Consider the following 27,767-nt stretch of genomic DNA (forward strand, 5'->3'; position numbering starts at 1 on the left):
ATGATACAATGCTGCTGAGATGTCCACTGTGAACACTGGGCGATGATACAATGCTGCTGAGATGTCCAGTTGTGCCTCCCCTGTGCGCCTATCTCCTGTAGGCACTTTCCTTCACAGAGAAGTTATTTCCCAGCGGTTCATCCTGCATGTAACTGTGCTGTTAAAAAGCCGGCCCCACACCCCACCCGGTACTCCGTAACCACTCTCCATCCTCTCTCTCATCTGGGCAGGCTGTTTGTGCTCAGCCCACAGCAATGCCACTGAATTCAGCAGTGTTCTGCAGCTTCCCACACTCTTCTCCGCCATGTTGTTGTTGTTGAAACAGGGTTTCTCTGTGTAGCCCTGGCTGTCCTGGAACTCACTCTATAGACCAGGCTGGCCTCAAACTCAGAAATCCGCCTGCCTCTGCCTCACAAGTGCTGGGATTAAAGCTGTGCACACCAGGCCTGGCAGGTCTTGAGATTCTTACACCAGTGTCCCAACCCATCTTATCCTCTTACTGTCTGTGGGTTACAGATGCACAGATTGCAGTCTGGGTTTCTGGTTTCATAGGTTTAGGGTAGAACCTGAGAATTTGCATTTCTGTTAAATTTCTAGACAGTGTTTAGGTTGCTGGTCCAGTAACTAGATTTTGAGAACCAGTGGACTATCTCTCCAGATTATTTGAGCCATAGCTGCAACTTTAATATTTGAATGCTAGCAACTCCCAAGTGTGAATCTACAACCTAGGTCATTCCTGAGCCCCTGATCCATAAATCCAGCTGTGTATTTTCTATTCAACTTCCTGTTTTGAGACAGGGTCTCCTTACTTATTAGCACTGGGTGGGCTGGAACTCACTACACAGACCAGGCACACCTCAACCTCACAGTCTTCCTGCCTTTGGCCTCTAAACAATCCTGTAACTTTAATTTTTTAAATCTTATCTTTAATGATGATTATTAAACATTTTAATCTCTCTTTTTAGCCCACGACCCACCAGAGGTAGTGGGAAAGAAGGGATGTAGGGGAAGTGGAGCTGTTTAGGAAGGTTCCCTGAAGCAACTCCCTCCCGTCTGGGTTGTTCAGGTCATAGGTCAGCATTAGCAAGTCAGTCCACTCACACACACTTCATGGATACATCAGCAGGCCAGTTCAGTAGAGTCAGCTTAGCAACACAGTGATGCAACCTAGCAGAGAGAGCCAGGCCTCAGTCTCAGCTTGAGTCAGTAGGAGGGACCCGGAGGGACACCTGGGAGAATTTCTTAGCTGTGCCTCTCTCAGGGAAGTAAAGATCAGAAAAGACCGGAGACCCACAAGCGTTTCACAGCTTGAACCAGCAAGCCAAGCTCTCCATCATTCCATGGAGTCCTATTTATATCTTCCAAATGTCATATGTCCTCCACGTGTCTTGCTTCATCAAGTGCATCAAATCAGCCCAAGTCCTCGGAAGTGCAAGAAATTGCAATACACCACTATAAGTTTTTTGGTGTGTTTCTCTATATGCAATCCTGACAAATGCAGCTCAACTACATATTGTAATGCGGACCAATACATGTGTGTTGTTAGCCACAAATCCTTCATCACGAGTCCTTTCACATATTTGCTTTAGCAGTACATCCTCTCTCCTGTGTCTGCTTCAGTGAATCGTTCCTTCACATGTTTGCCCCAGCAAAATACCATTTGACTTTCCAAAGAACCCTTAAGTTTCCAGTTTATAATCCACTTTAAGTCACTTCTATTTTAATACACTCAAAATTAAGGTAATAACTAGCTCATACTACCATTACTATATCACCAACCCACCCCCTATAACACAGAGAGGGGGGAGGGAAGGGAGGGAGAGGAGGTTGTTTTTGTTAATTTGACAGATTGTCTACATTAGGTTGGCCTGTGGGCAAATCTGTAAGGTTTCTATTGCTTATGTTCATTGATGTGGGAGGAGCCAGCCTGCTGTGAGTGACACCATTACTTGAGTTTGGATCCTGGACTATATACAAGGGTAGAAAAACTGAGCTAAGTATTAGAACATGTGTATGTGTTCACTGTCTGTTCTTGATATGGATAGCTGTTTCAAGTCCTGCCCGCGGCGATGGACTGTCCCCTGGAATCCTGGCTAACATAGCCTCTTTTCCTCTGGGTGGCTTTTGAAAATCAGAGCATTCTATCACAGGACAGAAAAATGGACCCAGGTTCCTGACCTCAAGTCCCAACTGCAACAGCATCCAAAAAATTATCCTCAAAACCTTCATTTTGGGTTATCAAGGTGGCTTAGGGGGTGGGGGTGGGGTAGAGGTGCTTGCCCTCAAGGCTGCCAGCCTAACTTTACTTCCCAGGACTCACATACTAGAAGGAGAAAACTGATTCTTCCAAGTTGTCCTCTGGTGTCTATTTCCATTCTTAAATTATCAAGCTGTCAGGTTCCTGGGGGTGTTTGTTGTTTGTTTGTTTTGAATCAGTTTTGGTCCATTTGATTTTTCTAGGGAAGGACTTATAAGTTTTCAGACAAATGATGCTAGTCACAGCATTCTCCTTAAAGTCCCGCCTGTCTGTGTCGCTGGTCTCTGCCCCACCCCCAGGCATCCCAGATGTTTGCTGCTTTGAAGAACATGCTTTATTTTCTGATTTATTGTTTTCAGGTTCCTTTTGTCATTTTTTTCTTTGTGTCCTCTAAGTTGGCTCATGAACTTTTATAGAATTTCCTGGGTTGTACTGCTAGGCGTGTCTGCCTTATTTCCTCACGTAAGTGTTTCTTAACTTCTCTGTGGTCAGAGATCATGCCTGTGCAAAGGGAGTCTGTTAGGACCTGCCTAGAATGATGTTGGCCTCTAACTCATCTGTCAGTGTTTAGGATTGTGACAGTCCCTTGGGTCACACTATTGCATTATGCTCAGAACTACTTGTCTGTGAGTCTGTCAGTGCTGATAAGAAGTATAGTCAGGTGCCTGTGACTCATAGCATCTTATGGAGACATATTTTTTTTTTTGGCTTTTTTTTTTTGAGGCAGGGTTTCATATTTTTATTTATATTTTTATAATTGTTTTTAAAAGCTGTTACTTATGTGGAGTTAGGAGGTAGATCCTTGATAACAGAGCACTTGCCTACCTCAGCAAGATCAAACTTATAAATATATAATGTAATTATAAATTATATTATTTGTGGTATTATAAAGTATTAATATAATATATCATAATTATATGTTACATATATTTAATGTATTAAAATTATATATGTAAACTTAATTTTTAAGATTCTTAACTCTCCTCTTATAAGAACTTTAGAGTACTCTAACCCTGGTCACCCCAGTCCCCACGTTACCATGTAGCAAGCAAGCCAGTAAGAAACATCTCTCCATGACCTCTGCATCAGCTCCTGCTTCCTGACCTGCTTGAGTTCCAGTCCTGACTTCCTCTGGTGATGAACAGCCATGTGGAAGTAAACTGAATAAACCCTTTCTTCCCCAACTTGCTTCATGGTCATGATGTTTGTGCAGGAATAGAAACCCTGACTAAGACAAATTGGTACCAGCATACTGGGGTATTCCCGTGACAACCTGACCATGTTTTGGGGAGGACTGTGGAAGGACTTTGGAAATTTGAGCTAGAAGAACCACTGGCTGTTAAGAACTCTGTGGGATGTTCTGTAGGAGCTTGGAAGATCATGTTGAGAACAGTGCAGAGATGGAGGCCTGGCTTGTGAAATTTCAGAGGGAAGATTAAAGGCTCTTATCAGGACCATGTTTTGATTGTGAAGATTCTGTGGTTCTGGTTAGCTGGGGCTGAAGTATTAGCTGTGATTAACAAGATACCAGAACTACTAAATTGAAAACTTTGCATTACTGGGACTACTGATGCTGGTTAGCTGGAGCTAAGAAATTAGCGGTGATTAAGAAGAGACCAGCATCATTGAGGTGACATCTTCTGGGAAGTGTTTTCTGAGAGCACAGAGGCTGTGTTCCAGAGATAGCCAAGGTTGTACCTTGTGCTGCAGCAGGACTTGGTAATGTGTAAGAGTCACCCAGGTGGTACTGGTTTTGACAGCACGAAGGGGTCATGAAGAGCAGCTGAGGCTTGGCACAGTGAGAGGCCATGGAAGGCCATAAGTGAAGGTGCAGCCTCAGTTTGCAACTGATGGCCCAGGACTGAAGGGGTCATGCAAAGGACTTGAGGCTTGGAACCATGAAGAGAGCCTATGAGAGGCTATTGGTGAAGCCAAGTTACAGCAGAAGACAGTAGTGTTTTGGAAATGTCAGTACCATGCAGTGACCACCAAGGACAGCAGCAGCTGCGGAGTACAGGCATCTGGAGCCTAGAAGGCAAGATCTGTGCTATGAAGGGCAGAGCTAGAGAAGTGACCAAAGCCCTTAAAGGAGTCCAGAAGATCGTGAGTTGGATCCCAGTTGGTTTTGCTTTTGATTGTGACTGTGCCCTGATATTTTTCCCTCTTGAAGGAAGAATGTATTTTAGTGGAGCCCACAGTTAGGAGACTTTGAATTTTAAAAGATATTGGACATTTTAAATTGATTGAACTTTTAATATGTAAGACTGTGTGACTGTAGATCTTGGGGATGAATAAGAAAATAAGGGTTGAGGCTTAATAGTGATGTGTTTGTGTGTCAAGTTGACAAGGGGTCAATTGTACTGGCTGGTTTTGTGTGTCAACTTGACACAGGCTGGAGTTATCACAGAGAAGGGAGCTTCAGTTGGGGAAGTGCCTCCATGAGATCCAGCTGTGGGGCATTTTCTCAATTAGGGGGGTAGGGCCCCTTGTGGGTGATGCCATCCCTGGGCTGGACATCTTGGGTTCTATAAGAGAGCAGGCTGAGCAAGCCAGGAGAAGCAAGCCAGTAAGGAACATCTCTCAATGGCCTCTGCACCAGCTCCTGCTTCCTGTCCTGCTTGAGTTCCAGTCCAGTACAGTGTTGCACAGCGCTGGCTCTGCTCTGTGCTGTCACTCTCTTTTGTGCTGATGATTTATTCACTTTCTCTCAGACAGCTCTCTTCTTAGCGCGTGGTTAGCAGTAGGTACTGTGTGATGATTTTCTAGTAGATTGCTTTTGTTTGTTGGTTCGTTTGATTTTTTTGAGACAAGGTTTCTCTGTGTAACCTTGGCTGTCCTGGAACTTACTATATAGACAGCTGGCCTTGAATTCAGAGATCTTCCCTGCCCCTGCTTCCTGAGCACTGGGATTAAAGGTGTGCACCATCACTGCCCAGCTAAATGCCTTTATTTAAATGCTACATAATCTTTAGAGGGAAAACTCAGCATTCTAGCAGGGAAAATGGAATTTTTATGGTCAAATGTAGCAGATAACAGAAGACTGAAGAACACACTTAGGAGACAGGATGTGGAGAGCTCGTGCTGGCAGCCACAGTGACACTAAGTCTGACTTCACTCATCTTAGGGACTAGTTTGTCCAGTCTCCATGTGGCAAGACTGTGACCTGCAAAATCACTTCTAAATCCTTGACATTCACACCAACTGCTGTTCTTTAAATAAAACCCAAATTCTGTGTGATATTTAAGTGTCATAAAGAGGTAGGTAGCTACGTCTTTATGAAGATTATAGTTTTATTCAGGGTCCTGAACACTTTCACTTTGAGCAGCATGAGAAGGGAGGTCTTGGCCCCTGGTAGCGCTCAGCTCCTGCTAGGGCAGAGGCCAGCGCTCTGGACACTGGTGGCCTACAGAATGCTACAGAACATAACAGAATGCCCCACTCAGCCATGGTCAAAGCCTCCACAGGCCAGAGCAAAGCTTCCCTTGAGCTTCACTCAGCAGACTTCCCGGGGAGGGGCAGGAAGCTCACACTCCTGGCATAGCCCTGAGAACTGACTTTTCAGTCCTCACATGTTTGGACCCCTCTCTCTTAATCTGCCTAGCCTAGCCAAGAGCAGATCCCTGTGGAGTGACTAGGAAGCCGAAGGTTTCATGTAGGGAGCTTCACTTTGCAATCCTCTGGTCTAATCTTTACTTCAGAGAGTTTTCCATACACTATCTGGTAGTTCCTCGTAGCTTTAAGACAAAACAGTTTTTAAGGACATGGTACTACTGACAGGACCATAGTTCATATTTAGTGAGTAATGCCAGTTCCAGGTACTGCTGGGACACCGAGGAGGTGGTGTTGGGCATGGCCAAGCCAACAGAGCCCTGCCTTTGCGAATCCCCCTTGCTTCTGCTCAGAGCCCTCCAGCTTGCTCTGGCGTCACTGGCACTCTACACAACAGCTGAGTGACAGGTTCCAGACAACCTGTGTCCCTTGTCTGAGGGGCATTCTTGTATCTTCAGTTCACTGTTACTGTTTGTGTATGTGTGTGTATGCCTTGGCATGCATGTACAGGTCAGAGGTCAACTTCATGGACCTGGGTCTGTGCTTCCACCTTAGTGGGTTTCAGGGATCAAACCCAGGTCACCAGGTTTATGCAGATACCTTCACCAGCCCCTGAGTTGCATTTTTAAGAACGTTCCCTGTGCTGTCTTTAGTTCATTGGCCTGTTTGTATCTAATTGAGTTGCTGGGCTCCTATGGTCTCTCAGGAACGCGCTTCTAAACTGCGTATCTGTGGCGACCCTGGTCTGTAGTGTTGTGCTCACATCCAGCACAGGTATAGGCATGAGCAGAGCTGAACAGAAAGCGCACTTCCAGGGTTTCCTCAGCAAACCTCTCTCAGGTTGATCTATAGAACAAGGAAGAGGTAGTTACTGTATCCACTGAAGAGCGCTCTTTTCTCCCAGGTCTCCTGGCACCTCGTCCTCAGCATAGTAAATCCTTTCCTTTAGATCTGCTAAAGCTCAGGACACTGCATGGCTATGCTAATCGTCTGAGACCTCGAATTTCAGTTCTCTGTTCAGTTTTCTATCCATTGTTGGCAAAGGGTCTCTGCGTTCCTTCAGATCCCAGGGCTGGGATTACAGCCAGGACACCTGCGCTGGGCTTCCTGTTCCTCTCTCTGCTGTCTACTGTCATGGATGATAATGCTAACAATGAAACTGGAGACATCGCTGTGCTATACAAATGCCCCGCTGCTGGGACACAGCCCCAGCAAGGTTTATTTCTAAGTGAAATGAATTCATCTCTTTTATATCAGTACGACAGGCTTCCAACCACAAAGATGCATGGTGCCCGCCTCTCCTGTGGGGCAAATGTCTTCCCGGCTTCTCACTGGTCTGCATAGTCACTTCAAGATTCTAAATAGTATTATTATTATTATTATTATTTTTACTTTTTCTTAGCTTTAATCAACTTGAGGTATTATTTGTAAATTTCTTTCTATAAAACATTAGTATCAGCCCAGTGACATAGGCCTGGAACCCCAGATACCTAGGAGGCTGAGGCAGGAGAGTTATAAGTTCAAGACCAGTATGAGCAACTTACCAAAACCCTCTTTCAAAAATAAAGTGTTAAAAAAAAAAAAGTGAACTAGAGATACAATATAGCTCAGGGATAGAGCACAGGCTAGACCAGTCTTCAGTACCAAGGGGAAACAGAGGAAAGGTCAGTATCTGTGGCCTTTCTCCCTCTTGACCTTTCACCTTTCACCTTTCCCTTCCTTTCACATTTTACATTTCCCAACACATACCTTGTGTTATGCTCAGTATTAGAGGTGTGTGTGTATGTGTGTGCACATGCATACATGTTTAGATTATGTAACCAGCAGGGCTAAGCTATGTGGTTTACCATGATTACATGCCCTTTCTTATTACAACTTTTTGCTTTTGTTCGGGTTAATACATCATTCTGTTTGTATTCTTGTAGAGTCAGTCAGCTCTTGTCTGCTCTCTTTCTGTGCCCTTTCTGTCTCCTGAACTGAATAGTTCCCTTGTTTTGTACTAGGCATTTTGGAAAGCCGTGAGCATACATGGGAGTATTCATTCTGTCTTGTTGAGTCTGAACTCTTTATCCTAACATTTTTTTCCTTCTTTAAAAATTTTTACTATTGATGTATATGTATGTATGATGTGTGTGTGTGTCCGTGTCCATTTGTCCATGTCCAGAAAAGCAAGAAGAGGGTGTGAGGTTCCCTAGAGTCATGGGCAGTAGTGAAGTGACTGAACATGGGTGTTGGGAATGGAACTCGGTCAGAGATTGAGTTAGCCGCCAGTGTTCCTAACTGCTGAGCTGTCTCTCCAGCCTCATCTCAGCCTTTCTGTTAGGATCGTTCTAGGTTTGCACAAAGATAATTTGTGTTGATTTAGGGTGTCTTGGCACATGCCTGTAATCCAGCACTTGTGAGGTAGAGGCAGATGCATCAGGAGTCTGAGGCGATCACTGTCTTCAAGGTGAGTGTGAGATCTTTACCTCAGAAGACAAGAGTGAATGTCTGTCAGCTTAGCTGCTCACTAGCTGAGCAGCCTTCCCCTCTGGCTGGGCTTCATTGCCCTTTGAAGTTGCCCTGTGACCCCTCCTACTTGACAGCAGAGTCACAGCCTCCCTGGGCAACAGAGTGAGTTCAGGGACAGCCTAAACAACTGAGGCACCCTTGCTTAGAAATGAAAGGAGGCTCCTGGCGGTGGTGGCGCACGCCATTAATCCCAGCACTTGGGAGGCAGAGGCAGGCGGATTTCTGAGTTCGAGGCCAGCCTGGTCTACAGAGTGAGTTCCAGGACAGCCGGGGCTACACAGAGAAACCCTGTCTCAAAAAACCAAAAAAAAAAAAAGAGAAATGAAAGGAGGCTTGGGCTGTGGTCTAATAGTTTAGTGCTTGCTTTGTATTATGAGGCCATAAGTTCAGTCCCCAGCATTGTAAAGATTAGTTAATAGGAAAATGCTCTTGAAGAGTTTCTGTCCTCTGATCCCAGATCCTTTCTATTAAAAGCCAGCGCAACTGTGCTTTGATGGCGCTGGTGAAGAGGTCCCCACTTCTTACTGTGTAGATGTTTCAGACTGTTATGTCTGCTTTTCTTCTGTTCTTGGTTTCTTCTTTCAGCTCCATTTCTCTGTGTCTCAGTGAAGATGAAGCTCACCCACCTTCCTTCCTTTTCTCACTGTGTCTGGCCTGGAACCCACCATGTGAGGCAGGCTGAGCACCCCTCTCCCCTCTTAGACTGTAGATGACCACAGCTCCCATCCCAGTTGTCTGTGAATGTGGTTGTGTGGTGACTTTCTATAGCATATCCCAGGAAGAGGCTCTAGTGAGCACCTTTGGGTGGGACCATTGTTTTGTTGGGGTATTTACTCCTGAGTGCCGTGTGCACAGGCAGCTGCACTGCAGACCAGCCATGTATGTACCTTTCATCATAGGTCTGCCACATCGGGCTCTGCCTCAAGCCTGGACAAGTGTTTATAGGAGTGTGTTAATAGAAACAAAGGAAACAGTTTGTGGTTTAGTCCCCCACTGCCCCAGACTATCAAGAAGAGCCTGAAATATCATTTTCCCTAACAGCTTCCTGTAAGAATATGAAAGCAGAGTCATAGTTTGTTTTTTATAAAACATATGACTTTGTGTACATCAGTAGGCAGGATTTGCTTTGGGGCTTGTCATGTGTACATATGTACATGTATGTGAGTGAGTGCCCATATAAGGAGATCAGAGGACAACCTTGGGTGTCACCTTCCACCTCCATGTAGGCTCTCCCTTTGTTGTTATTTGCTACTCTTTATACCAAGCTAGTTGGCTCACAGGCTTCTAAGGACACCCCGTCCTCATCCCACCCCAAACTGTAGTCTCCCTCCCCTGTCTCCCTGTAGAAGGAACAGAGCTTCCCCCTGAGCCTTCACCTATGAAGCAGGAATTGTAATCATAGTGTTCAATCAATTTCCTAATCTCTAAATTGATAGGTCATCTTTTTAAATCCCAACCACCACCAACAGACGTAGATGTGAGGATTCCAGCAGTTATTTATTTTAACTAAATTGTTAGGAACTTTGGTGTAAAAGGCCAAAGTCAGTTACTGCAGGAGCACAGAAGCGTCAGAGCGGCTCCGACCTCTACCTCCACCGTTGAGGGCACAGGACGGCTGTTACATAGATTGAAAACACACTATTCCAGAGTTCTAGGTGAGTGCTGGAGAAATCAGAGGATCTGGACGATCTACTGACTGAACCCACAAGCGATGTTTGGAGTACGGTGAAGTAGGCCTGTGGGGGCTCCCTGCTGTAGCACCATTCTGCCCATCTCTCCCTGCTGTAGCACCATTCTGCCCATCTCTCCCTGCTGTAGCATCATTCTGCCCATCTCTCCCTGCTGTAGCACCATTCTGCCCATCTCTCCCTGCTGTAGCATCATTCTGTCCATCTCTCCCTGCTGTAGCACCATTCTGCCCATCTCTCCCTGCTGTAGCATCATTCTGCCCATCTCTCCCTGCTGTAGCATCATTCTGTCCATCTCTCCCTGCTGTAGCACCATTCTGCCCATCTCTCCCTGCTGTAGCACCATTCTGCCCATCTCTCCCTGCTGTAGCACCATTCTGCCCATCTCTCCCTGCTGTAGCGTCATTCTGTCCATCTCTGCCTGAGGTAGAAGCTCGTTTGCAGGTAAGGCTTCTGGCAGATAATAGAGAGACTGCAGCTTCCACCCCCAGTCCTGTGCTTGTGGGTGTGGGTAGGGTAGAAGTTGCCATGACTGGATGCATATCATTGAATCTGCTCCACGTATCTTATCGGAAGGAAGTCCAGTCCTTCCTCTCAGGGCTTCTTTTCCCCTGAATTGTCTAAAAACCCGAAGGCGTGGAGAGAAGTGGTCCAGTGTTCACTTCTGAAAGTGAAGGCCTTTGAGTGTTACTGCAAGCCAGTCTCACTATGCAGCCCTTAATCCTGACCTGCTGCTCAGCCCACTTCTTTTCTGCCCCTCTGGTGCATCCTGAAGGTGGAGCCCATTCTTCTTGCCTCCCAAGACACTCTTGAATTCACAGAATGAAGTTCCTGTTAAATGTTCCCTTAGTTTCTGGTACAGCCATTTTCCTGGTGTCCTGTGGCCCAGAAAAATCTGTGGTCAAGATCTGTCTAGGCACTTAATCAGGGCACTGATCCCCCTTCCTTCCTTCCCATGTTGGGAACTCACCACTCACAGGCCTCTTTCCCCAGACGAGAGGCTCTGAGCAAGTTCCAAGGCCTTCGCTCCTCAGCTAAGCCAGGACTGCTTCATCTGTCCTTGAACAGGGTGAGGAGGAGAACAGGGCCTTGAATAAGGACTCGGTGATAGTTGCACACTTCTGAAGGCACATCTGTGACAAGCGACAGCTGGCACACACTTCTGAAGGCACATCTGCGAGGGGCTTCCTACTTTGTTGACAGCATCTGCCAATCAGTGTTACTATACAGATGAGATGAGATGGGCTAGGAAGCCTGTAATGCTTGCACTTGAAAGGCCGAGGCAGGAGGATCCTGAGTTTGAGGACTACATAGTGGTCAAGGCTACTCTGTTCTGTATAGCCTTGATCGTGTCTCCTTCCTATGGAAAGGGGGGAGGGAAGAAGGAAGGCGGTGGGGAGAGTTGAAAGAGCTGCAGTGTCGCCTCATTGTCACCACTGGGCTCAGGGCAGGTGAACTGAGCAGCTTTTCTTTCCTGCACCATTTTGTCTAGTGAGTTGCCGGTTCACACCAGCATCCTTCCTTGTCCTTATCCAGGTTTCCACTCTGTCACTGGTGTGCTGTGAACATCACACTGGGGGAAAGAGGTGGCTTTCCCTTCTCCGTGCCCAGCTAGGTCCTGCCCCAGTGTCTCCCTTTTCTGAAACTCCTAGATGTTTCATTCCTGTCACGAGGGCCAGAGGGCCTTGCGCTTTTCCTTTTCAGAAACACTGCAGGGTTAGGGCAGGGTGGGTAGGGGAGGGTGGGGGAAGACAGTAGCCAGAGTGCATTGTGCACATCTGGGAGGTTTTTAAAGAGCGTGCAGGTTTGAAAACACAAGCCCTCATGGTCGTTACCGCGCATTCCTCGTTGGGACACTGCACTGAGAGCACGGCTGCTTTGGTCAACTTTTCAATGTGAGCATTTTGTCCCATGGTTTATCTCTAAGCTGCCTCACACTGCTCCTCCTCCATGTGAGTATCTCTGAAGCCGTAGGCAGCAGCGTCAGGGGGAATGAGATGGCTTCCTCCTGTGTTCCTGGGTGGGAAATTCAATAGCTGTCCCTTTCTGGACTCTCCTTGTGTCACTATGTTCAAACAGTAGACACAGAAGGACTCACCCACTTTCTGAAGAACAATAAATTATGTGCATGTTGATTGTTGAAAAGGAATGCTCTAAAGAATTTAAAACCTGGTTTAATTTAAAAAACAAAAACAAAAAACAAAAAAAAAAACCATTTAACAAATCTACCATCCCCATTTAAAGGTACCGGTGACCCCTAGTGGCTGCTTCACACAGCTGCCTGAGGAGCCAAAGCATCACAGTGGTGACTGACTTGTGATAAATTTACACTGGGAATGGAGACTCCATTTGTAAGGCTTCAGCCTCTAGTCCAGTCTTTAGACTTAGTGCCTTTCAGATGACTTACCCCTGTGTCTGTAAACTAAGCAGCGCAAGGGTAAAGAATTCTGCTGGAGCTTATCCCTGCAGGTCCCATCTAGTCCTCATTATATAGAAAGTGATTTTGTTCATACTAAGGGTAGGAGTTTTTCACTTTAATTCATAGATTATCTGATTATGTTGTTACATATAGTGAACTCCACCTTTGCTTTTAGCTTTTTCTTGCCCTGGCAATAAAATAACCCACTTTATCCCAATCACGGGACCTTGTTGTATTGCAGCTCCCCAAGTAACTCCTGAGATGTGGTTGGATAGGAATGGTCCACTTCTGGGCAGCATCTTGCCTGCCCGCCTGGTAGATAGAGCTCTGTCCTCCCATGCCCTCAGACCCCTCTGTCCTCTCCTTGATAAGGCCTGGGGAGTGTTATTTCCAGTTTCCTTCATTAATTGGTGCACTTGCAGGCAGAGGGTAGCGAGTCTCCAGCATTCCTGTGATCGGCCCAGGATAATGTTTCTTTCTTCTCACCCCCAAGTGCATGCTAACTGCTAGTTCCTGGAGGGGAGCGAGGCAGAACTAAGTTTACAGTGTTGGAGAACTCTGTTCAGAGAGTCACCTTTTTATCTAGAAACATAATTTAGTTTGATAGATCATAGCTTTTAGCTTTAAGAGAATCAGTATTACTTTCATTTTCCTCCTTGGTTTTCCTTTAATATTCTATAATGAACACCTGGTTTTATGTTCAGCAGAAGCACTTTAGCTGTACAGTAGTGCACAGCTGTAACCCAGCACTCTGGAGCCAGCCTGTCGCAATGCAGGACCTACAAGTAAAAGTTGGTAAAGTTCATAGTGAGGGCTTGTTCTCATTTCAGGAAGATGAGCTGCTGGGCTACACTAGTTCTCCTGAGGGGTTCACAGTTCCTCCTAGAAGTCTGCTTTGTTCTTGGTTTTTATTTTACAACTTCTTTTTACATTGACGTGTGTGTGTGTGTGTGTGTGTGTGTGTGTGTGTGTGTGTGTGTGTGTGCTCGCATGTGCCTGAATGCACATATGAGCACCTGTACCACAGAGTATGTGGATCAGAGGACAACTTGTAGAAATAAGTTCTCTCCTTCAGCCATGTGGGCCTTGGAAATTGGACTCTGGCTATGAGGTGTGGTGGTCACTGAGCCATCTTGCTGGTGGTTTTTTTGTCTTTGTAGCCCAGGGTGATCTCAAACTCAACAGCAGTTCTCCTGCCTCAGCCTTCTGAATGCTAAAAAGATGGTTGTGGGCCAACTTTGAATGTCTTATCAAGTTGGAGCAGATACACTACACATGTAAACCAAGTTTATTCTGACATAAGTCTATGTTTGTATGGCATTATGTGCTGGGCGTACTTATTGAAACTGTAAATAGAACATCTGGGTTAATTTCTGACAAATTAAAATATGGCAATTGTCATAATTTTAGGCCTAGAGAAAATGGGTTGGCTTAGAAGCATGGATTCTTGAGGAGACAGAGACATGTTCATTACTTGGTAGAGAGCCCCGTGGGCTTTGTTTCTGGTGTCCATTCTCTTGTTCTCTGGCCTGAGCGTCCACGGAGCCCATTGTCATTAGAAGGCCTTCTCTGTGTTGTCGCCCTTGCTGTGAGGACCGTCGCTGATTCTCAGTGGAGATGTGTGCTCTCTCCAGGTCTTCCCACGTGTATCCCTGTCACTTCCCTCGTGGCAGGGTTTGATCTTAGCTTACATTATTTTTCTCCTTTTTAATTAATTACATCAAAAAACATAAAGCAGAAACATATTTGAGAAAGATATTTAAAAATACTTAGATTTGTATGTCTCCTCTTTTAATTTATAATCCTTCCTTTTAACTTTTAAACCATGAGCTATACAGTTTGGAAACATTATGTTCCTTGGAGTGATTTGTTATGCTGTTTGATCAGTAAAATAAATAGCACTAGATAATACAGCTGCAGTTTTATATGGCCCCTCAAAGAAAAAAAAAGAAAAAGAAAAGAAAAACAAACAAACAATCAAACTTAAACAAACAAAATCCTCCAAGCCAATAGGAGCATGTTTTAAGGATCAGTGTGCCACCTGAAACCATTTTCCCTGTGCATATTTACAAAGTAGCTCATGTGTGCTAATGTGATTTCCTTCCTGTATATATCATCTGACTGTAAAAATAAAAATAGCTGCTTTCTATTTTTGTTTTCTATTTAAAGTTGGTTGGACTGGACCCCAAGTACTTCCTCAGGCAAGTGGCTCTTGCAGTCTTTCCCATGGTAGACAGTGGTGGGTGCTTGGGGTTAGGGCTGGGTGTTCTCCCTCTTTGTCTAACGACTGACTGCCTACCAACGCATTTGATGCTTCTGACCTAACTTGCTAATCCCCCATCACTTTCCTTTTCCAAGTTCTTGGGAGATTTCCTGTAGTCCTGTTTATAGCCCTTTGTTTGAGAACCAGCAGAGGTAGGCCAACCAGAGACTGCCAACTCTGCAGCTTCCAGCCAGCTAGCCCACGTCCAGCCAGCTAACCCACGTCTAGCCAGCTAACCCACATCCAGCCAGCTAGCCCACGTCCAGCCAGCTAACCCACGTCCAGCCAGCTAGCCCATGTCCATGTCCAGCCAGCTAGCCCATGTCCAGCCAGCTAACCCATGTCCATGTCCAGCCAGCTAACCCATGTCCATATCCAGCCAGCTAACCCATGTCCATGTCCAGCCTACTAACCCATGTCCATGTCCAGCCAGCTAACCCATGTCCATGTCCAGCCAGCTAACCCATGTCCATGTCCAGCCAGCTAACCCATGTCCAGCCAGCTAACCCATGTCCATGTCCAGCCTGCTAACCCATGTCCATGTCCAGCCAGCTAACCCATGTCCATGTCCAGCCAGCTAGCCCATGTCCATGTCCAGCTAGCTAACCCATGTCCAGCTAGATAACCCATGCCCCCCCCCACCCCCTGTTAAAGGGGCAGAGGACTGGCTTGGCAGGATTATTTCTCAGAGTAAGAAATGAAATGACACTTGTATGTGCTTTCAGACACAAACAAAGATTTAAATGTTGATTTTATTATTGTGGGTTAGGAGTTGGAAAAGGTTTTCTGTTCAGGGCTAGATGGTCTTTAGGCTTCAACAACTTATAGTCTCTGTCATAGCTACTCAGTTCTGCCTGGACAGCATGAAAACAGCCATAGACACTGTAAGTGACTGCTCCTGCTGTCTTAGGGTTTTACTGCTGTGAACAGACACCATGACCAAGGCAACTCTTATAAGGACAACATTTAATTGGGCTGACTTACAGGTTCAGAGGTTCAGCCCATTATCATCAGGGGAGGGACATGGCAGTGTTCAGGCAGCCATGGCTCGGGAGGAGCTGAGAGTTCTACATCTTCAGAAGGCTGCTAGGGGAGACTGACTTCCAGGCAGCTAGGATGAGGGCCTTAAAGCCCATGCCTACAGTGACATACGTACTCCAACAAGGCCACACCTTCTAATATTGCCCTGGGCCAAGCATATTCAAACCACCATATCTTATATCCCAATAAGTCTGTTTGTGATAACAGACTGAGTCACCATGGTAGCATACACTCTAATCCTAAGTAGTACTTGGAAAGATCAGGAGTTCAATGCCAGCTTCACCTGCATAGCAGGTTCATGCCAGGAAAACATGAGACTCTGTCTCAAAAAGCAAAAGAAAAGAAAAATCAGTGTAGCTTGGTTTGGTGGTACACTCTTGATCTCAGCACTGAAAAAGCTGAGATGAAAGAATTCCAGGGGGGCTGGAGACATGGCTCAGTGGTTAAGAGCACTGACTGCTCTTCCAAAGGTCCTGAGCTCAAATCCCAGCAACCACATGGTGGCTCACAACCATCCGTGATGAGATCTGATGCCCTCTTCTGGTATGTCTGAAGACAGCTACAGAGTGCATAGATATAATAATAAATAAATAAATTTTAAAAATAGAATGAATTCCAGATTCTAGGCAAGTGTGGGCTACACAAAGACCCTGTCTTAAAACAAAACAAATCCAGGTGATAGGTGTAATGGGCCCAGGAGCTATAGTCTGTTGATCTCTGTTGAAGAAGATCTAGAGAATACTATATTAAGAATTTTAGACAGCCAGGTGGTGGTGGTGGCACATGCTTTTAATTCCAGCACTTGATAGATCTCTCTGAGTTTGAGGCTGGCCTGGTCTACAAAGTGAGCTCTAGGACAGCCAGGGATCCAGAGAAACCTTGTCTTGAAAAACTAAACTTAAAAAATAAAATATATAGCTCTTATTTGAAGTGGATTATTGAGAATCTAGGTTGACTGAAAGGCCAGTTTACAGTCTTAGATACTTAAAAAGTCTCTACCTGTGTGCAGTGTTAAAGGCGATAACTAGGAGCAGAAGAGGGCAGCTGGGATTCAGGACCTGAGACCAGATGAGCCCGAGGACTGCTGCAGCTCACGCGAACTGTAACACTCTGAGTGTACTAAGCAGGACAAGTTTATAATCCACAGCTATGTCGTGCTCTGCTCAGTTAAGGAACTTACAGTGAAAATTCAGCAACAGAAACCATTAAAGACTATCTCTAGGTGTACCCTAAAACACACCCCTCCCTTGCTCTCAAATACAAAGAGTCTAGACTTAGGGGTGTAGCTCAGTGCTCAGACAGTATCTTGCTCTTGTGAGACCTGAGTTTGATTCTCAGCACTGCCCTGGGGTGGGGGGGCAAAACAAAACAAAACAAACCGAAAACCCAAACCAAACAGCAAAAGCACACAACCTTGTTATGTTTTATTTAACTGTTTGGTGGGCCAGTTTCAAGGATGACTTTTTACACATTTATTGTCTTACTGTTTCTTTGCTATCAGATTATTGACTGTTACAGCTATAAGGTAATATTTTGTCCTGGTGGCCTTCACATCTACATTATGTGTGTACCTTAACTTCTGTTTACTGTAGATGAGAGATAAGAGCTACTTTCAGCTGTTGTATGAATTAAGAATGCCCAAAGGGTTCAGAACATATCACCTCCATTATTGCCATCGGATAACCATCTTCTAAACTTCCTCTTTTAGAAACTGATTCCACAGGACAAAAAGAAACAAACCAAACTCCTGCTCCCACGGCAGCTCAGACTTCTGCTCCTTCCAAGTACCACCGGTCCCGTTCTGGAGGTGCAAGAGATGAGAGGTACCGATCAGGTAAGAAGGAATTGTAGTTTTCCTGCCTGTAGTGTGAACTGTGTGTCCTGGGCAGTGTGAACCATGTGTTCTGAGCAGTGTGAAGCATGTGTCCTGGGCTGTATGAACCATGTGTCCTGGGCTGTATGAACCATGTGTCCTGGGCAGTGTGAAGCATGTGTCCTGGGCAGTGTGAACCATGTGTCCTGGGCAGTATGAACCATGTGTCCTGGGCAGTGTGAACCATGTGTCCTGGGCTGTATGAACCATGTGTTCTGGGCAGTGTGAAGCATGTGTCCTGGGCAGTGTGAAGCATGTGTCCTGGGCTGTATGAACCATGTGTTCTGGGCAGTGTGAACCATGTGTCCTGGGCAGTGTGAACTATGCATCCTGGGCTGTATGAACCATGTGTTCTGGGCAGTGTAAAGCATGTGTCCTGGGCAGTGTGAAGCATGTGTCCTGGGCTGTATGAACCATGTGTCCTGGGCTGTATGAACCATGTGTTCTGGGCAGTGTGAAGCATGTGTCCTGGGCAGTGTGAACTATGCATCCTGGGCTGTATGAACCATGTGTTCTGGGCAGTGTGAAGCATGTGTCCTGGGCTGTGTGAACCATGTGTTCTGGGCAGTGTGAACCATGTGTCCTGGGCTGTATGAACCATGTGTTCTGGGCAGTGTGAACCATGTGTCCTGGGCAGTGTGAACTATGCATCCTGGGTTGTATGAACATTGTGCCCTGGACTCTGTGAACCACGTGTTCTGAGCAGTATGAACTGTTTGTTCTGAACAGTGTAAAATGCTTGTCCTGGGTAATGTGAACCATTTGTCCTGAGTGGTGTGAACTGCGTGGTTTGGGCAGTGTGAACCAGGTTTCCTGAGCGCCCCTCATGTCTGATGTTCTGTTTTCCCTTGAGCCAGGAGATTGTGTTCATTCATTCAACAGTGTGTCTAATACCTACTGAACTTAGCCAGAAAGCTTGTTTGTTGCCAAGCAACCCTGACTTCCTAGGTCCCACTGTCACCTTTTGAGGTTTACTCCAGTTCATCAGCATGCTCTAACCAAAGCACAAAGGTTTGGGCATTTGTAATTCTTTTTTCTAGCCTTCTGGAAGATTTCATTTTCTCCCCTGGGTTTTCTTTCTTTCTCAACATGTTTGTTAATAGATTATGATAAAATGGTTAGTTGAAGGAGCCAAGGAGATGATTCTCTACATTCTGTGTCCAAAATGATTGCATATTGAAAGGGCTTTGTGAACTTACTGGGTAATGTAAAGTTTTGACTTTATCTTGCAGAAACCCATTTGTGACCTCCAGGCCCTGCCGTGCTGAAACATGCTTTCAGACTTCCCCAGCTGTTAGAAAGCACAGTCTATGAGCCGGATTTGGTAAATGCAAGGCAGTGTTAAGAACTGAGCGGTCAGGCTAGTACTTATCTCCCTGGGACTTTGTGGGAGGGGAAATTAGCCAGAAGGCCAGTAAGGAGGGAGGAAAAGGTGATTGACAAAATAATCTCTGTGGCTCAGTGACTACAAGCACTTGCTACCCTGCAGAGGACCTCGTTTGATTCTCAGCTCACATCTTGTGGCTCATAGCAGCCTGTAACTATAAATCCAGAGGATCTGACTCTGTTCTTCTGGCTTCCTGGGGCATCCACCCCCCCACACACACACACATACACACACACATATGCAAACACACAACACAAAACACAAACGTAAAATGAATCTTGTCTTTTTTTAATCTCTGAAGGCTGGAGAGATGGCTCAATGGTTAAGAGCACTTGTTGCTCTTCCAGAGAACCCAGGTTCAATTCTTAGCACCCACGATGGCAGCTCACAACCATCTGTAACTCTGGCTCCAGTGGCATATACATGCATATACATTCATGGCAAAACACCCATACACATAAAATAAATAAGTTTTTTTTTAAAGCACCTTCCTAACATTAAAAAGAAAGCTCCAAAAGTATGAAGAGCTGAGAGAGTGCTGTGACATTGTTATAGGGACATAAAAAGGCAAGTGAACAGAGCATGTAGATGTAGACTGTTTCTAATATATTAGTAGTAGTTCAACTGTATAGCCATGAAAACTCTCAGCACATGGGACAATTCTGGCATCCCTGAAACCAACAGCAACTGCTGGTGGGAGGGAAGGAGACGGGAGTAGAGGGGAGAGGATGGAGGGAACTTCCACTCCTTATCTCTAATGATGGGAAGGGTCATGCCACATGCAGAAGAGCTCAAGAATTTAAGGGATGTTTAGTAAAAACTTGCAATTCAGAGTAAAGTGGTGGGTGCATAGAAAGGGTTGATAATCTAATACTGGTAGGTGTGATTGAGTAAAAGTTCTTATTTGGTACAGGCTTATTGGCACCTGTGACATTTCAGTCACAACTCTAGCCTTTCTGTTAATGTATAATTGTAGGAGCTTATGTCTTCAGAGTTTATTTTATGTGTTTGGGTGTTTTGCTTGCATGTATGTATATAGATCATGTGTGCCTAGTGTCTGTGGAGGCCAGGAAAGAGTGTTGGGTGCCTGGAACTGGAGTTATAGACCATCGTGAGTTGATGTTTTAGTGTTGGAAACTGAATCGGGGTCTCCTAGAACAGCAGCCAGTGATCTTAATTGGCGAGCCATTTCTCCAGCCCCTGCTTTTCAAAGTTTAGATTCTTGGACCTGTTCTTAGTGTTTAGCCCAAGGGACCTTAAACATTTTGCTTAATATGACCTCTTTGTTAGTTGGCAGTAGTAGCACATGCCTTCAATCTCATCACATGGGCAGCAGAGAGGTAGATCTCTGATTTCCAAGCATGCCAGGTCTGCAAAGTTCCAGCACAGCCAGGGCTACACAGAGAAACCCTGTCTCAAAACCAGAGTTCCTCTCTCTCCTGACCACTAAGGAGTAGTACACCTTTCTGCACACGTGTGATATGTTCCCAACTGCAGAAAACACTTAGTTAATGCTCACAGTGGAATGTGATCTAATAGTAAGTCAGTTTAACAATGCCTTTAATGGTAGCCTTTGAGAAATTAGCCACCCCAAATGAACCAATAAAAAAAGAACTTTCAGGGTTGTCTTAGTTAGGGTTTCATTGCTATGAAGAGACCTTAACCAAGGTAAACTCTTAATAAAGGGAAACATTTAGTTGGGGCTGGCTTATAGTTTCAGAGGTCCAGTCCATTATCATCATGACAGGAAACATGGTGCTGGAGAAGAAGCTGACAGTTCTACATCGTCATTCACAGTCAGAAGGAGGCTGCCTTCTACCAGCAGCCAGGAGGATGGAGCTTGAGCATAGGAGACTCAAAGCCTATCCTCACAAGGCCACACCTACTCCAACAAGGCCACACCTCCTAATGGTGCCACTTCCCACGGGCCTAGCATATTCAAACCACCACATTCTACTCCCTGGTACCCATAGGTATGAGGGCCATACATAGCTATAGCATAATGCATTAAAAGGCCAACGTTCAAAGTCTCTTCTGAAATTCATGCAATCACTTAAATGTAATCCCCTATAAAATGTAAGGCAAAAAGCAAATCACATACTTCCAATATCACAATATGTACCACTCCAAATACTGGACCAAAGCAAGACCAAAAATCAGATGGGCATATTTCAAACTCTGCATCTCTGTATCTGATGTCAAAGCGATCTTCAGATCTCCAACTCCTTTCATCTTTGTTAACTGCAACAAACTTCTTTCTCCTGGGCTGCTCCCACTCCCTGTTAGCAGCTTTCCTCTGGAGGTCTCCCATGGCTCTGGCATCTCTAACATCTTGGGGCCTCCAAGGCAACATCAGTTTATAGCTTCTTGTTCCAATGTCTGGGATCCACACAAGATCTTCTCAACGCCTCAAAAAGGCTGGCATCACTTCTCCAGCTCTGCCCTCTGTTGCACTCTAGGCTCTTGTTCACTCTACTCCACTGCTGCTGCTCTTGGTGGTCATCTCATGGTGCTGTAATCTCCAATACACTGGGGTCTTCTGCTGCAACTAGGCTTCACCAACAGCCTCTCATAGGCTCTCTTCATGGTGCCAAGCCTCAAGTTCTGGGCCATCAACTACAACTGAGGCTACACCTTCACCAATGGCCTTCCATGGTCTCTCACAGTGCCAAGCCTCAGCTGCTCTTCATGACGCCTTCATGCCTTCAAAACCAGTACCCCCTGGATGACTCTTATACATTACCAAGTATGGCTGCAGCACAAGGTACAACCTTGGCTATCTCTGGAACACAGCCTCTTTGTGCTCTCAGACAACATTTCCCAGGTTTCATCTCAATGATGCTGGTCTCTTCTTTTTTGTTGTTGTTTTGTTTTGTTTTATTTGTTTGTTTATTTTGGTTTTTTGAGACAGGGTTTCTCTGTGTAGTCCTGGCTATCCTGGAACTCACTCTGTAGATCAGGCTGGCCTTGAACTCAGAAATCCGCCTGCCTCTGCCTCCCAAGTGCTGGGATTAAAGGTGTGTGCCACCACCACTGTCTGCTGGCCTCTTCTTAATCATTGCTACTTTCTTAGCTCCAGCTAACCAGCATCAGCTGTCCCAGTAACCCCTTCTATTCTTGACTCTAAAGCCAGAGCTACATGGTTAAAGCTGCCAAGTTCTGCTACTTGCTGGGACTGGAACATGGGCCTCTTGTTCTATTAACCAGCTTTCTGTTTTCCAACCTCTTCATGCCTAAGCTTTCCTATCCTGGAACTTTCTCTGTAGATTGACCTCAAACTCAAAGATCTGCGTGCCTCAATCTCCCGAGTGCTGGGATTAAAGGTGTGTACCACCATGCCTAAACCTTAGCGTTCCTTTACTTGGAACTTGGCTCTGTACCAGGCTCGCCTTGAACTCAGAGGTCTGCTTACCTAAAGGTCTGTACCACCATGCCTGGAACTAAGCTTTTCAATGGCCACAATGCCTCAAGAAGCCTGTGTCTTCCAGCCTCAAGATCCAGATCTCAGGTGAGCCTTTCATTTCTGGATTGTTATTCATTCCAGATATAGTTAAGTTGACAACTAGGAATAGCCATCCACAATCCATCCCTTGTCACTTTGGTACACAATCACATCTCCTTATGTCCAAATGAAAACAATAACTAGGTCATAATAATGCCTCGATATAATGATCTCTTGTTCAACTGCAAACAAATAAACAATAAACTAGGTCAGTGGGATCTTGTCCTGAGGTCATCAGTCCCTTAATCTGTTTATCTCCTTGAACACAGGATTCGGTTTCATCCCACATCCTGGTGCCCCTTTAATACTTGAACTATACATTTTGTATTTTTCCTTTCTCAGCCTGCTCCTTTTAATAAAAACGCTCTTCATAAGAGTGAACTTTAGTAACTATACAACAGAAGTCTACCATGCGGTTCCTTTGCTAACACAATTCCTCTAAAACTCTTCACTTTAGCCTCTGGCAGACTCTTCAGACAAGAAGCAGCCACAGTCTTCACCAAAGCCTGTAGGCTTCATACTAACATTCTTGTCCTCTGAAAAGAGGATCCAGTGCAGCAGGCCGGACAGCCTTGGCCTCTCTCAACCAGTGGGAGAAACAGGGTCCTGGTCAGGTCGGCAAGGCGTCGATGAAGAAAATGACAGATGGACACGACACAAGGAAGTTCAGGATCTGGATGTATATTCTTAAAATTAAACATCTGACCTTTATGGTCATTACAAATGAAAAAGAAAAGTCTGGCAGCTCAGTGGTCATGGCACATCTAAGGCCATCTGAAACACACTAGGTCTAAAACAGCAGCCATTTCCTCTGGACCAGTGTAGCACCCCTGGGCTCCAAGCATGCTCAGGCCTGCGCAGGCTTAGTCAGAGTCCCTGGGGACTGCAGGCGAGCCAGACAGGAGGGTAGAGACTCAAATCTCGAATACTCTGCAGTACACTGTCTCACACACACACACAAACACTTGGCTCAAGGTCCCATCCTTAGTAAACGCCCACTATGCTAATCATCTGGGCTAGCAGAGGTATGCCCTAGGGATCCCATTCTTGCTAACTTTACCCAAAAGAAAACAATAATCTAGTTCCTGGGAGTGATTCACCTGCAATTCTAATGTGGTCTGCCCTACTGAAATGAGGATTTTAGTTAAACTTGCCCTGGGATTATCAACTACCATTCAACGGAACTACAATGCCCTACCCCCTTCATTGTCTCCCTAACAATGGCAGAGGCAATTAGTCTGGATGGGTAACATTCTTTACGAAATTCCAGGCCAAGGTTTGGCTCAGCAAAGATTAGGGTATTGGAACCTTAGTAAGTGCCAGTCAGAAGGCAACTTCCAATTTTATTTAGTTATAAATGAATTATATCTTGAGGGGCACCTAACACTCAAGACCCTCCATCGTCTATCACAAGGACATATCTGGGCTACCTCTGAGTTAGGGAATGCCAAGGAGATGCTGCAGGAGACTAGCTTCTCTGAAGCTTTTTGCCTCATAAACTGCTGTTATGCAGAGTGTGCATGGCAAGCCAGGCCCCCACATTTCAAATCACCCTCAGCATCAATATCTTCCATATTCCTACTAGGATGGGCCATCAAGCCCCACTTAAAGCATTCCACTGCTTTCCAGATCCACATACCTCCCAACAAAAACCTGGTCAGACCTATCACAGGAATATCCCAGTCCTTGAACCAACTCCTGTCTTAGTTAGGGCATCCTTGCTGTTACAATACACCATGACGGGCCTGGCGCTGGTGGGCACGCCTTTAATCCCAGCACTCGGGAGGCAGAGGCCAGCCTGTTCTACAGAGTAAATTCCAGGACATCCAGGGCTATACAGAGAAACCCTGTCTTGAAAAACCAAAAGAAAAAAAGAGAAAAAAAAAAAAAAAGATGCACCATGACCATGGCAACTCTTCAAAGGACATTTACTTGGGGCTGGCTTACAGTTACAGAGGTTCAGTCCATTATCGTGGTGGGAAGCATGGCCGCGTCCAGGCAGGCATGGTGCTGGAGACATCTTGATCCACACAGAGCCAAAAGGAGACTGTCTTCTGCAAGCAGTCAGAGGATGGTCTCTTGAACACTGGGTAGAGCTTGAACATAGATAGGAGCCTCAAAGCCCACTCCCACAGTGACACACTCCTTCCAACAAGGCTACACTGCCTTATAGTGCCACTTCCCGTGGGCCCAGCATGCTCAGCCCACCACAAGGTTGTATTAGCACCACCCCGTGAAGCTCAGACGTTAGTGCTAGAAGACAGTAGTCAGCTTCCGTGACTTCTGGCCTAGAAATCACAGTCAGCTGTGTCCAGCGCTAAGCGTTGGAGGTGACTTCCTTATGAAGATGGCTGCTGTGTGCTTGAACTGTCCCATTCTGTTAGAGTTCCTATCACTAGGAATCTTGACTAGAGTAACTGGGAATGTCTCCCTTGACACCAGTGCCTGGCAAGGTTTCTCGAGGGATGGTGGCTCATGTTCTCAGAGTTGATGCTGTGACTGCAGTCCTACTCTGTGGTTCAAGCCTCCCAGGTGCAGTCCTACTCTGTGGTTCAAGCCTCCCAGCATGGTGGAGGGCGAGGGGGTGCCTTTGCTCTCACGTTCCATATGACATGGAGAAATACTGCATCTCAATATAATTGGTTACACTTTTCCAAGACAGTAAAGAACCACATTTCTTTTAATATAAGGGCATTTGTAGAAAACATTGTAATATTTTTATTTTATATGATAGTGTCAAAATTCCAATAAGATATGGCAATCTTGATTTAAGTAGACTTAGGGAATACTAAAATGGTATGATAAATATAAATGTCACATAAAGTTACTTCATTCTAGAACCAAAAGTAAGTAAGTTGGTACTATGGTCTTAGAAGTAATATCCCAAACTGGGTGTGATAGTGCATGCCTATAATCCTAGCATGCAGGAGAGTGAGCATTAGCTAACATTCATAGGTACAGAAACTGAGACAAAAGTATATCCAACTATTGAGCTGCTGTGTCTTGCAAAGTTCTTACTTAGTATTGTATGTTTTTAAACTGTTTTTATAATATATTATTATTCTTTTTTATCTTGGTGATTCTAGGATTGAAGTGGGGTTGGAGTAGGGCCTCCCACATTCCACACAGTGTCTGGCTATGGAGCTCCCACAGCTCCTTCTTTCTATAAAATCTCTGGTGCGATCATACAGGACAACAGGGCAGGCTTGTCAGGACCCACCTGGGAATAGGAATGAATTGGTTTGACTTCTACATGAGCACATGGCCATCATAGGTACTGCACTACCACTGTGATGATGCCATGACCAAGGCAACGTGTGTGTGTGTGTGTGTGTGTGTGTGTGTGTGTGTGTGTGTGTGTGTATTAAAAAAAAACTTATAAAGAAAATCATTTACTGAGATGGACAGTGCCAGAGGTTGACTCCACAAACCTCGTGGTGCTGGAGCAAAAGCTGAGAGCTTACATCTTCAGATACAACCATGAAGCACAGAGAACTCCCTGAGAATGATGTTAGCGAAGCCTGTTCCCAGGGACAGACCCCTAACCCCCCCAGGGACTCACTTCCTCCAAAAAGGCCATACCTGTCATTCCTTCCCAAACAGTTTCACCAACTAGGGACCAAGTATTCAAATGTAAGAGCCTGTGGGGGCCATTCTCATTCAAACTACCATAGGTTTATCCATTTACAGACTAAACAGATAAATAAATGATGTAAGAATGTCTAAAAGCATACCATATATACATATATGTGTATGTGTGTGTTTATGTGTGTGTATGTGTATATATGTGTATTTGGTTTTTCGAGACAGGGTTTCTCTGTGCTGGATTAAAGGCATGCACTGCCACCACCGCCTGGCTGAATATATACTTCTTATTAATAGGTTCATATAGTGCTGGAGATGAGACACAGGGGTTTATGCATGCTCGGCACTGTACAACTATGCTACATCCTTAACTTCATTTATTATATCTTAAAAAAGTGTTCCTGCTTTCCTACCAGCAAAGTGTTTAAGCATGCTTGTTTCCCATAGTCTTTGTGTGTATGTGTGTGTGTGTGTGTGTGTGCGTGCATGTGTGCATTTATATCTCTTTTCACTTTTTTGTTTTTGTTTTTTGTTTTCTATTTTTGAAAAGGGGAACTCAGATTCTCTGGCTGTACTGGAAGCTCACAACTTTGGCTAGACTGGCTAGCCAGCAAGCTGCTGGCACCCTTCCTGTCTCTGCCTCCGGTGCTGTGTTACACTCCATGGTGCTGGTGACCCTCTGATCTTAAGTCCTTATTCTTGCACATCAAGCACTTTATCAAGCACTGAGATAGCTCCCCAGTACCTTCCTTTATCTTTTGGCTTTTTTGTTGTTGCTGTTGTTTGAGGCAGGATCCATATGTTGCCCAAACTGGTCTTGAACTCACAATCTTCTTGCCTCAGCCTTTCAAGTGCTATGGTACCAATCAGCCTCCACTCCACCCAGCCCTTGTTTACTACTTTTTGTTCCCAATTTGAACAATGGTGTATCTAATTATTGCTCCAATTTCTATTTCTCATTAGAGTCGCTGGACAATTTTACAGAGGACTTAAAAAAATCTATTGTCCCAGCACTTGGGAGGCAGAGGCAGGCAGATTTCTGAGTTCCAGGACAGCCAGGGCTACACAGAGAAACCCTGTCTCAGACCCCTCCCCCCAAAAATTCATACATATTCATCAATTTTATTTCTTTCCCTGGAGTTAACTCTGAGGAAATAATTAGATGAATATTAAACTGAAAATATTAAACTATTCTTGTTATGAACAGTAGTAAAAAAAATGAGAGCAACCTAATATTTGATATTAAGGAGTTGCTTAAATTATAATCCGTTAATTCAGTGAAGTACTATGGAGCCTTTTGAAGCTATATTATAGAACTATTTACACAATAAGTGTTTTTTTATTTGGGCTGTGCAGGGGTGGCTGCACGGAAGATCCTGCTCAGTGCAGGCTGGGTGGTGGGTGGGGTGAGGCTCGACCAACTCAGCTGCCATCCACCCAGGCCCAGATCCAGCTCTTAGAGTCAGTCAGTTCCAACACCTGCATGTGTGAGCTGCTGGGCTGCTAGGAAGATCCAGTGTTGCAGAACCAGATGAGGGGCACGCCATTGGCACCAAAGATGAAGACCTGAAGTCTCAGCGATGCCCTTTAGAGAGAGACCAGTGACCTGTGGCCATGCTGCCTCCAGATATCATGTGGAAGTCCATGAACCATGCTCCTGTTGACTGGAAGCGTGTCCTGCACAGGTGTCCA

The 27,767-nt window shown here is 45.3% G+C and overlaps 1 protein-coding gene across 3 annotated transcripts in view; it reads left to right on the forward strand.

Moving 5' to 3' along the window:
• Nucleotides 1-27,767, forward strand: part of Dip2b (disco interacting protein 2 homolog B) — a 188,773-nt gene that overhangs the window by 79,895 nt on the left and 81,111 nt on the right. For all 3 annotated transcript variants that reach the window (XM_031355776.1, XM_031355787.1, XM_031355793.1), the window contains exon 3: nt 17,437-17,562. In XM_031355776.1, the coding sequence (XP_031211636.1) occupies nt 17,437-17,562 (126 nt within the window). The remainder of the gene's footprint in view (nt 1-17,436; nt 17,563-27,767) is intronic.

This window comes from Mastomys coucha, unplaced genomic scaffold (genome assembly GCF_008632895.1).
Source record: "Mastomys coucha isolate ucsf_1 unplaced genomic scaffold, UCSF_Mcou_1 pScaffold11, whole genome shotgun sequence".
Taxonomy (NCBI): Eukaryota; Metazoa; Chordata; class Mammalia; order Rodentia; family Muridae; genus Mastomys; species Mastomys coucha.